This window comes from Tamandua tetradactyla, chromosome 2 (genome assembly GCF_023851605.1).
Source record: "Tamandua tetradactyla isolate mTamTet1 chromosome 2, mTamTet1.pri, whole genome shotgun sequence".
In the NCBI taxonomy this organism is placed as follows: Eukaryota; Metazoa; Chordata; class Mammalia; order Pilosa; family Myrmecophagidae; genus Tamandua; species Tamandua tetradactyla.
Window position 1 is genome coordinate 213,595,933 of NC_135328.1, and position 12,086 is coordinate 213,608,018.

The 12,086-nt window shown below is 46.4% G+C and overlaps 1 protein-coding gene and 1 long non-coding RNA gene across 2 annotated transcripts; both read left to right on the top strand.

Moving 5' to 3' along the window:
* The first annotated feature begins 694 nt into the window (after positions 1 to 694).
* On the top strand, positions 695 to 8,328 carry LOC143664581 (uncharacterized). Its single transcript, XR_013166529.1, has 2 exons — positions 695 to 820; positions 7,742 to 8,328. It is a non-coding gene; the product is annotated as an uncharacterized LOC143664581 (long non-coding RNA).
* Positions 8,329 to 9,159: 831 nt separating this feature from the next.
* Positions 9,160 to 11,491, top strand: NPPB (natriuretic peptide B). The gene is made up of 3 exons (XM_077138090.1): positions 9,160 to 10,222; positions 10,478 to 10,736; positions 11,314 to 11,491. Exons 1-3 carry the CDS (start codon positions 9,791 to 9,793, stop codon positions 11,331 to 11,333), a joined length of 711 nt encoding a protein of 236 aa, XP_076994205.1. The 5' UTR covers positions 9,160 to 9,790; the 3' UTR covers positions 11,334 to 11,491.
* Positions 11,492 to 12,086: the final 595 nt, after the last annotated feature.

Below are 12,086 nucleotides of genomic sequence, written 5' to 3' on the forward strand. Positions count from 1 at the left end.
AACAAAAATCAACTATGTAATATTAAGGGATGCCATGAGCACAGGAGCCCTCCAGGGGATAAGCGCCAGCCACAACCATCACAGCTAGAGGTTAAAATAAATGTCTGACCGTGAAGAAGTCGAGTCCTAATGTGAAAGCTCTCTGAGGAATGTTCCACAGACTTTCCCACCAAGACCGCAAGCAGGCTCGCAGTCTGACCAGCCCAGTCCGGAGCGCACAACAGATGAGAGAAACAAAAAGAGCAGCCAAGATTTCTGAGCGCTCAGTACCTGCCAGGCAGGAAGCCAAGAGCTGTACGGGGGTTAATTCGTCTAATCCTTACAAAAGACTACATGGTTCCCATTTTATAGAAAGGGAAACAGTGGCACAGAGAGGTTGGCAGACTTGCCCAAGGTGGCACAGCTAGTAGCGCCGAGGAAGCGTTGGCGCTGGAAACCTGGCTCATCCTTTAGTGTCACCTCCTCGGATCAGCTGGGAGACCGAGGCCCCGGGGGAGCATGAGGCTTCCACGGAGCAGGCAGCTCCGAGACAGAGGCAGGGCTCCATGGAAAGAATTCGAGCTCTTTTCCCTGAAGAGGAGGGCTGGAGGACGGGCGGGGGGGTGGGGCACAAGCGGGGGTGACGGTGGAGCGATGACGTCGACGAGTGGGGGAGGCGCGCGGCCGAGCGGCTGCAGCTGCGGCGGTTCCTGGTAATTAGCCGCCGGAGCTGGGGGTCGGCGACACCCCGGTGCGACCCTCTCGGCCAAGCGCCGCGCTGTCCCCGCCCAAGGCGGCCGCGATGTCGTCAGACGCGGGGCGGGCACAGCCGAGGTGGGCGGTGAGTACCTGAGCGCGGGGGGCTGGTGGCATTTGGGAAACGCAGCCCGCCTTCCGCCTGGGATCCTACCTCCAAGTACCTGCTGTTGAAAAAACCCTTACATAAGGGAAACGCGCGGGCAGGCCCGACCCTCGGCTCCCCATGTAAGGCTGCCCGGTATAGCAAATAAAAATATGGAACGTCCAGTTAAATATGACTTTCAGATAAATAACAAATGTAGTGTGGGAGCGGGCGCGGGAGGTGGCTGCCCCTTAATGCAGGTCTGGGGTTCGGGGGCGGGAGTTGTGATCAGCTAAGTCCAAGCGTCAAGCCTGCCCAGGGTCAGACCCTCCCTTTTGAGGTCAGCGGCTCACCCCCCAAATCGGCCAGTGGGGGTCACAGAGCCTCTTTCCCTGGGCTCCCTTACATGGTTATTCTGTTTCCAAAGCAGCTCAAAGTAGCCCTTCAGTTTAGCCACCCAAACCGGACTTGGCCAGGCCGATGCAGCCCCAGGGCAACCCTGCAGAGGGGAGCAGCCCCAAGCCTCCCGGGCTGGGAGGGTCCAAGAACGAGTGGCATGCCCCTCTTCCAGGCTCACCGTTCTGGACTCTGGTCCCTTTCTCGGCCTCTCCTCCTGCAGGAACGAGATGGGATTCCTGGACCAGGAAGATCTAAGTTAACCACCTGGGGAGGCAGAGGGGCCACTTCATGGTGTCTTGGGTGCAACCCTCATAAGCTGCACAACCTGCCCAGCTGGGGGTGGGGTGGATAGTGCATACACCTGGCCTGCCTCTTTAGGAACCCTTTTCAGCTCCACCCGGCTTGGGGCGGGGTGGCGGGCTGTCTACCCCGTTAGGCTAAATGACTTGAAGGCAGGCTTTGGACCTTCTCATTCCTGCATCTCATCCTCCTGTGCCAACACCCAGCCCTGCGGTTTGTGGACTCCGGGGTATCATCCCGGCCTCCCACCTGCACCTCTCTCACCTGCTGTTTAGGGTTTGAAGAAAACCGAGCTTCTGATATTCTCTCCAGGGCCTGCAGCCTTTTGGAAAACTATTGAACAACTTCCTCCTTTCTGTCTGCCAACAGGGGGTTAATCACATTACAACAGGAGCTTTACATTAGACAGTGTTTCAGACTTTGTTTGCAAAAGCTGTAAGACTTTGGATAGAAGGCTGCAATGTCTTTTTCTGAAGAAATATTTCTCAGAAGAAACATTTCTCAGAAAAAGGCAGGCAGTTTCTTCTGGGGGACTAAGTTAGGTCTTTTTAGGGCATAAGAGACAGAAATCTAACTTAAATGGGCCTGAGCAAAAATGGGGAGGTTGTCGAATTTATTGGCTCACGTAACTGCGAAGTCCACAGTAGTCTGACTTCAGGCATGGCTGAGTTCAGGGGCTTAAGACTGTCATCAGGGTGTCTGCTGTGGGAACATATGAGGACAGGCCTTTCTGGAGATGGTTACCCTTTTGGTATTTCTTCTTCCTTAAGAGGCTACAGCAATGGGAAAAGGAGGTGGGGGAGAAGGGGGACCCTGTGATACACAGCAACCCCTCCATTGCACTCAGACACTTCAGATGTTGCTGGTGTGGCTGGATGTGGAGAAGGAACAGTTAATAGCTATCTTCTTCCAGGCTGCCAAACCCAGACTTCCCTCTGTTAACCATCAGTCTGAAAATTTATTTCAAGTGCGAAGAAGGTCTATACACATCTATTTCCACTGAGGCTTGTTTCCAGAACACCCCCCAACACACACTTGTCACAGCTGTAACAGAGGGTTTTTTTTTAATTTTATTTTTTTAAATACCAAAAGACACCAAGCAAGTGCAAACATTCCTATTTTGATCATTCCGTTCTACATATATAATCAGTAATTCACAATATCATCACATAGTTCCATATTCATCATCATCATCATTTCTTGGAACATTTGCATCTATTCAGAAAAAGAAAGAAAAAGACAACAGAAAAAAATTCATACATACCATACCCCCCACCCTCCCCCTCACTGATCACTCACATTTGAATCTAAATTTATTTTAACATTTGCTCCCTCTATTATTTATTTTTATTCCATATATTCCACTCGTCTGTTGACAAGGTAGATAAAAGGAGCATCAGACACAGGTTTTCACAATCACACAGTCACATTGTGAAAGCTATATCATTATACAATCATCTTCAAGAAACATGGCTGCTGGAACACAGCTCTACATTTTCAGGCAGTTCCCTCCAGCCTCTCTGTTACATCTTGGATAACAAGGTGATATCTACTTAATGCGTAAGAATAACCTCCAGGATAACCTCTCAACTCTGTTTGGAATCTCTCAGCCATTGACACTTGGTCTCATTTCACTCTTCCCCCTTTTGGTTGAGAAGGTTTTCTCAATCCCTTGATGCTGAGTCTCAACTCATTCTAGGATTTCTGTCCCACGTTGCCAGGAAGGTCCACACCCCTGGGAGTCATGTCCCACGTAGACAGGGGGAGGGTGGTGTGTTTGCTTGTTGTGTTGGCTGGAGAGAGAGGCCGCATCTGAGCAACAAAAGAGGTTCTGTTGGGGTTGAGTCTTAGGTCTCATTTTAAGTAGGCTTGACCTATCCTTTGTGGGGTTAAGTTTCATATGAAAAAACCCCAAGACTGGAGGCTCAACCTGTAGCTTTGGTTGTCTGCACTGCTTGTGGGAATATCAAGAATTCAACCTGGGGAAGTTGAATTTTCCCCTGTTCTCACCATTCCCCAAAGGGAACTTTGCGAATACTTTTTTATTCACTGTTCAAATCACTCTGGGATTTATCGGGGCATCACTCTGGACAACCCAACAAAATCTCATGTCCTACTCAAGGTTCCATGTACTTATGGTGTTCAATTAAGCTGTCTACATAAGTTATATTAGGAAATGCACTAGTCAAAATATAAATTTTGTACCAAATAAAAATTTTTGGCTTTAGTCTCACACATAAGGTGACATTTTAAAATATTAATTACCATCTATTTTCAGCACCCTGCACTAATGACATTCCTTTGTTCTTCCTCATGCAAAAACATTTTTAAAATTTGTACATTTAGTCACTATCATTATACACTCTAGGCATTCCTAGATTATACCATCTCAACCTTTATCATCTATCTTTCTGATTTCATTTATGCCCCCAGCCCTCCTCCCTCTATCATTCTCACATTCAGCTTCATTCAGTGTTTTAACATAGTTGTATTACAGTTAGGTGGTATTGTGCTGTCCATTTCTGAGTTTTTACATTCAGTCCTGTTGCACAATCTGTATCCCTTCAGCTCCAATTACCTAATATCTTACCCTATTTCTATCTCCTGATGGTCTCTGTTGCCAGTGAAATTTTCCAAGTTTATTCACTAACGTCAATTTATATCAGTGAGACCATACAGTATTTGTCCTTTTGTTTCTGGCTAATCTCACTCAGCATAATGTCCTTAAGGTCCATCCATGTTGTTATGTACTTCATAACTTTATTCTGTCTTACAGCTGCATAATATTCCATCACATGTATATCACAGTTTGTTTAGCCGCTTGTGTGTTGATGGACATTTTGGCTGTTTCCATCTCTTCGCAATTGTAAATAATGATGCAATAAACATTGGTGTGCAAATATCCATTTGTGTCCTTGCCCTCATGTCCTCTGAGTAGACACCTAGCAATGGTATTGCTGGGTCATATGGCAATTCTATATTTAGCTTTTTGAGTAACCACCAAACTGCCTTCCACAGTGGTTGTACCATTTGACGTTCCCACCAACAGTGGATAAGTGTGCCTCTTCTCCACACCCTCTCCAGCACTTGTCATTTTGTGTTATATTGATAATGGCCATTCTGGTGGGTGTGAGATGATATCTCATTGTGGTTTTGATTTGCATTTCCCTAATAGCCAGGGAAGTTGAGCATCTTTTCATGTGTCTTTTGGGCATTTGTATTTCCTCTTCTGAGAAGTGTCTGTTCAAGTCTTTTGCCCATGTTGTAATTGGGTTGGCTGTCTTTTTGTTGTTTAGTTGAGCAATTTCTTTATAAATTCTGGATACTAGAACTTTATCTGATATATCGTTTCCAAATATTGTCTCCTCTTGTGTAGACTGTCTTTTTACTTTCTTGATGAAGTTCTTTGATGTGCGAAAGTGTCTAATTTTGAGGAGTTCCCATTTATTGATTTCTTTCTTCAATGCTCTTGCTTTGGGTATAAGGTCTATAAAACTGCTTCCAAGTATAAGATTTATAAGATATTTCCCTCCATTTTCTTCTAACAGTTTTATGGGCTTAGATCTAATATTTAGGTCTTTGATCCATTTTGAGTTAACTTTTGTATAAGGTGTGCGATATGGGTCCTCTTTCATTCTTTTGCATATGGATATCCAGTTCTCTAGGCACCATTTATTGAAGAGACTGTTCTGTCTCAGGTGAGCTGGCTTGACTGCGTTATCAAAGATCAGTTGTCCATAGATGAGAGGGTCTATATCTGAACAGTCTATTTGATTCCTTTGGTCAATATATCTATCTTTATGCCAGTACCATGCTGTTTTGACCACTGTAGCTTCATAATACTCCTTAAAGCCAGGTAGCGTGAGACCTCCAACTTCATTTTTTTTCTCAGGATACTTTTAGCTATTCGAGGCACCAGGCCATTCCAGGTAAATTTGGTTATTGGTTTTTCTATTTCTGAAAAGTAAGTTTTTGGGATTTTAATTGGTATTCCATTGAATCTGTAAATCAATTTAGGTAGAATTGACGTCTTAACTATATTTAGTCTTCCAAGCCATGAACATGGTATGCCCTTCCATCTATTTAGGTCTTCTGTGATTTCTTTTAACAGTTTCTTGTAGTTTTCTTTGTATAGGTCTTTTGTCTCTTTAATTAAATTTATTCCTAAATATTTTATTCTTTTGGTTGCAATTGTAAATGGAATTTGTTTCTTGATTCCCCCTCAGATTGTTCATTACTAGTGTATAGAAACAGTACAGATTTTTGAGTGTTGATCTTGTAACCTGCCACTTTGCTGTACTCATTTATTAGCTCTAGTAGTTTGCTGTGGATTTTTCAGGGTTTTTGACATATAGTATCATATCATCTGCAAACAGTGAGAGTTTTACTTCTTCCTTTCCAATTTTGATGCCCTGCATTTCTTTTTCTTGTCTGATTGCTCTGGCTAGAACTTCCAACACAATATTGAATAACAGTGGTGATAGTGGACATCCTTATCTTGTTCCTGATCTTAGGGGGAAGGTTTGCAGTTTTTCCCCATTGAGGATGATGTTAGCTGTGGGTTTTTCATATATTCCCTTTATCATTTTGAGGAAATTCCCTTCTATTCCTATCCTTTGAAGTGCTTTCAACAGGAAAGGATGTTGAATTTTGTCAAATGCCTTTTCTGCATCAATCGAGATTATCACACACATACACACATACACTTGTCACAGCTGTAACAGAGGGTTTTTGTTTTTTAAAAAATCTAAGGGTCACACTAAATATATAAATTTTAAAAATGTCTTTGCATGAGGATGAACAAAGGAATGTCATTAGTGCAGGGTGCTGAAAATAGATGGTAATTAGTATTTTAAAATTTTACCTTATGTGTGAGACTAAAACAAAAAATGTTATATGGTATAAAATTTATATTTTGACTAGTGCATTTCCTAATATAACTTATGTAGACAGCTTAATTGAACACTATAAATACATGGAACCTTGAGTAGGACATGAGATTTTGTTGGTTTGTCCAGAGTGATGCCCTGATAAATCCCAGAGTAATTTGAACAGTGAGTAAAAAAGTATTTGCAAAGTTCCCTTTGGGGAATGGTGAGAACAGGGGAAAATTCAACTTCCCCAGGTTGAATTCTTGATATTCCCACAAGCAGTATGGACAATCAAAGCTATAGGCTGAGCCCCCAATCTTGGGGTTTGTTCATATGAAACTTAACCCCACAAAGGATAGGTCAAGCCTACTTAAAATGAGGCCTAAGAGTCACCCCCAAGAGAACCTCTTTCGTTGCTCAGATGTGGCCTCTATCTCTAGCCAACACAACAAGCAAACTCACCACCTTCCCCCTGTCTATGTGGGACATGATTCCCAAGGGTGTGGACCTTCCTGGCAACGTGGGACAGAAATCCTAGAATGAGTTGAGACTCAGCATCAAGGGATTGAAAAAACCTTCTCAAGCAAAAGGGGGAAAGAGTGAAACGAGACAAAATAAAGTGTCAATGGCTGAGAGATTCCAAACAGAGTCAAGAGGTTATCCTGGAGGTTATTCTTACCCATTAAATAGATATCACCTTATTAGTCAAGATGTAGTGAAAAGGCTGGAGGGAACTGCCTGAAAATGTAGAGCTGTGTTCCAGTGGCCATGTTTCTTGAAGATGATTGTATAATGATATAGCTTTCACAATATGACTGTGTGATTGTGAAAACCTTGTGTCTGATGCTCCTTTTATCTACCTTATCAACAGACAAGTAAAACATGGAATAAATGTGAATAATAGGGGGAAAATGTTAAAATAAATTTAGATTGAAATGCTGGTGATCAGTGAGGGGGAGGGGTGGAGGTATGGTATGTATGAATTTTTTTCTGTTTTCTTTTTATTTCTTTTTCTAAATAAATGCAAATATTCCAAGAAATGATCATGATGATGAATATGGAACTATGTGATGGTACTGTGAATTACTGATTATATATGTAGAACAGAATGATCAAAATAGGGATGTTTGCATTTGCTTGGTGTTTTTTGGTATTTAAAAAAATAAAATTAAAAAATTTTTAAAAAAACCAACTAAAAAAAATATATCTAAGGGTCACAGACAATGGAAGTACTTGGTGGGGGTGGGTGAACGGATTAGCAGGAAGACCTAACCAGAAATAGGGTAAGCCGATCATAATAAGATTTTTGTTCATGGCATGATCCTAGTTGAATTCTTTCATTCTCTTTAAGGGGAAATTGAGTCCCAGAGCAGCAAAACGACTTACACAGAGCCACACGGTGGGTCAGCGGTGGACAGAGACTTGAGCTCCTGACTTGTTGGTCAGTGTGCCCCTGCCTCCTCCTTTTCCTTTCCCGAGCTGCGGGGTGCTCTCGGGCTGCCTCCTGTGGCTGCCTAAGACCAGGCTGGAGAATGGAGACAAGAGGGAGAGCTTCAAAGAAGTGTGAGAATTTCCTGGCTGCCCTTTGCAGGCCCATCTCTTCCAGTCAAACCTTTCCTGTCCTGCATCGTTCTCCTGCTCTGTAAACTCCAAAAAAAAAAGACAGAGACTGTCTCATCCATTTACGTACCCCCAGACCGCAGCACAAACTTGAGGGTTTTGTTTGTTTGTTTGTTTTACGTATTCAGTCTCATCTCATCCTCACCACAACCCTATGAGGTAGACATGAGAAAACAAGAAGAAAGATGAAAAAACTTGCTCAAGATCATACGGGTAGTAGGAGGTTGAGATGGGATTGGATCCAGGCAGTCCAAGTCCAGAATCTGGGCTGCAGATCACTGTGACCCCCAGACCCTCGATGAATGTTTGTTGAATGAATTAAGAGTCTTATTATTTTTCTCTGTGGTCAGCACCCAGCACCTCAAGTTTGACATTGCGGACAACCTCCACAACAACCCTTACTGAGGGTTGCTACGTGCCAGGTGCCATGTTCAGCATTTTCATGTATTGTGTGAGTTTCCTGTTGCTGCTGAAACAAATTGCCACAAACTTAATGGCTTAAAACAACACAAATTGAGTGGGGACAAGAAATGGGGATTTCATGCTTAATGGGTACAAAGTTTCTGTTTGGGGTGATGGAAAAGTTTTGGTAATGGATGGTGGTGATGGTGGCATGTGGTGGCTTGGAGCTGTATGTATCCCAGAAAAACATGTTCTGAAACTTAATCCATCCCTGTATATGTAAACCCATCGTAAGTAGGACCTTATGAAGAGGTCACTGCAGTTAAAGTGTGACCCACGTCAATCAGAGTGCATCTTAATCCTATTACTGGAGTCCTTTATATATGAAATGAAATTCAGATAGAGAGATCTCAAGAAAGAAAGCCATAGAAGCATCCAGAAGCTGAAATTCAATGGAACTGAAAGAGAAAAGAGGGAATTTAAGCTGCTGTTTCCCTTCCCAGGGCCGTTTCTCTTTGGAGCCTCATTTCTAGCTATAGACAGCAGATCCGGACTACCTCCTGAGGGGAAATTGGTCATGGATGATCAAATGAATGGCACATTGTGAGAGGAGCAATCCCCACTCCTCTAATGTCCCACCAAATAGAAAACCTTATTTCCAGCCATCCTTTCTTTTTCCATCATATGTCCAGCTTGGGGCAGGTGGTGGGGTGGGGGTGGGGTTAGGAGGGAAGGGAGTAGGTGTTGGCAACTGGAGATTTGATAGAAGACATTCCTGGATGACTTCATCTCTGGGGCTTTGCCTCTCAAAATTCCAGCCAAATCAGCCTCTACCCTTTAAGGGGTGGAAGAAAGATCAGCATTCCAGAAGTTCCTTGTTATATTCAGGCTTTTAATCAGGTGACTATTGGACGCTCAGCATCCCAGAGCTGTAAGGCTCACGGGGGCATGGGGGTGAGAAGGTGGGAAGGGATCTCAAGGGTCTCTTGGCCCCTACTCCCACCCACCTCTTTCCAGCCAGGAAACCCTTTTGAGGGCTACGCTTCTTCCTGCCTAGAGCTTGCAGAAAGCTAGCGCGGGACATCAGCACCGCGGACAGGGCTAGGACGTGCCTGGGACGCACAGCCCGCCGCGTGCACGAAAGTCCAACGGCGAGCCGGGTTACAGGAGAGATAGAGAACACGGAGAAAGAGGGAAGATAGAAAACTCGGAGGGAGAGGGAAGATGCGCTGCTGGTGGTGGCTGATGTCCGGGGCCGGCTCCAGCTCTTGAGTCACCCTGTGCAGCCCTCGCTTGCGTCGGGCATCGGCACGCTCGAGTTCCCCCTACCTATCATTTCCAGGCATCGTTGTTGGTGGGGAAGGAAGGAGAAGGTGCTATGCTAAGGCCCCAGAATTTCTTTTGCAGGAAAGAAGGAAGTGCGCCGTCCTGCCCTGGGCCCCGCCCTTCTCTATACAAGGCCTGTTCACCCCAGCCTCCACCCCTAGGGAGTCCATCCCGGGCCCTGACCTCAGCAGGCCGGAATGCAGGCGATAAATTAGAGATAACCCCGGAGGGCAGGGCCGGCCCGGCTGTCAGCCGGCGGATAAAACCCGCGGTTGCAGAAGCCACAAAGTGTCCGCGGGCCGCAAGGGGGTGGGCCGTGCAGGCAGAGGCAGCGACCTCCACCTGCTCCTCCAGCGACATGAACCCCCAGGCGGCGCTGTCCCAGGCACTCCTGTTGCTCGGGTTCTTGCACCTGTCGCTGCTCTCAGGTCATTCCCACCCGCTGGGCGGCCCCAGCCGGGCTTCGGATTTGCCCCGGCTACAGGTGAGCGCTACGGGACTGTGTAGACGTGGCCGGCTTGGGGGGCACCGGCAGCAGCAATTAACAAGTCGGAACCTCCCGTCCCAAGGAAGGTCCCTTCCTGTGGGAATTAGTAATAAGGAGTCCAGAAGCGGTGAGAATGGGTACCCGAAGCCTGTACACAAGGCTATGGATTCACTTGGGCACCACTAAGCGAGGGTGGGCCGGGGTGGGGGGGGGCGGGTCTCTGAGGCTCAGGTTCCCCCCTCCCCATCACAGGAGCTGCTGGACCTTCTGCAGGACATGGTCTCGCGGCTGCAGGCGGAGTGGGCAGCCCTGGAGCTCCACCAGCAGGGCCAAGGCCCAGTCGTAGCCTGGGAGGCCGAGGAAGCAGCTCCCGCCAGCGGCCTCCCTCCTCCCAGAGTCACTGCCCTCCAGGCCCTGCCCGAGGTACACAGTTCAAAGAAGAGGTGTGACTCAGGCTGCTTCGGGCAGAGGCTGGACCAGATCGGCTCCCGCAGCAGCTTGGGCTGCACTGGTGAGGCCCGTTCTGCACACCCACCTCCCTTCCAATGCTTTCCACCCTTAGTATCACTTCTTTGTGTTAGTTGTCTCTGAGGACCACACTGTTTGAGAAAAGGACACCTGGGCATCATTCCCTCTTACTAAGATGTGCCCTTCCTGGAGATATTCGATGTAGGCCCCATAATGTCCATGCACCTTTTCGCCCACCTTCTCACCACTCCCACCTTCTCACCACCCCCACCTCCCCCACCAAAAGAGGCCAAAAGGCCCTAAGGTGGAGCCCATTCATTGACTGGCAGCCTCTCCCTAGAAGGCATCGCAGACATTCCGCCCCCTGCTTTTTCCTAAACTGTGTCTAGCTGCCCAGGCAGAGGTCAGGATCACCAGGGCAACCATTACCCCCAATTTACAGATAAAGAAACTGAGACTCAGACAGATTGACTGTTCTAAGCCATCGAATCTCAAGATCAGCTGAGGACAGGCTGGGTGGATGGGTGGGAGGTGGGGAGAACATGGCGAGGGAAAGCACAGATCCTGCCTCCCTCAGCCTTCCATCTAATGCTATCACCCCCTCTCTCTTCCCCCTACAGTGAGGAAGAAGAAGAACTAAAAGAAAGTTCTGGCCACAGCATCTGCATCTGGTCCGTCCAGGGGATCCTTCAACCCCATGATCCCGTTGAAGTGATTCCTATTTATTTTCATCTATTTATTTATTTATGTGGCTGTTTTATAATACTATTCTTACCTTTCAGCATAAAGTGAAATAAAGCCAACATTATAGATTTTTCTTTTGAAACTGATTTGTGTATGTGCATTGAAAATAATGCATCACTTCCCAAAACAAAAACAAACAGAATCCTGGGTTTTCTGGAAGGGCACAGACGTGTTTTAAATGGTGGGGTGGGAACGAGGGCCTGAAGTGCTGGACTTCTGGGGTGGGAGGGGCTGTCTTTTTCTTAAAGGTTGTTCGGGCTCTGACACGTCTGTAAACACTGCAAGCACATGAGACGTGTTGAAAGCAGGACAGTTCCTTCCTGGGAGAGGGCTGGGCACTGAGGTGTCCATGCAACGTGAAGGAATGTGTTGCAGCGTCTGTCCCACTTGTCTCCCACTGCCTGGAATCGCACCATTAGCGGTGCTCCCTGTAGGGGCTACTGTTTCCAGGCAATCTCAGTCGATGTGCCTGAGATTGGGGGCTGCTAGCTGTGAATGTGTCACATGTCCGTTCATCCGCATTCCTGAATGGAGGTGAGCCCACCATCCTGCTCTAAACCTCAGCTTCAAGCCTCCAATTCCTGATGTCGTCTGGGAAAGGAGCCTTCAAAACCTTTCAAGAGCATTTTCATTTCTCAAGTCCCCGAGT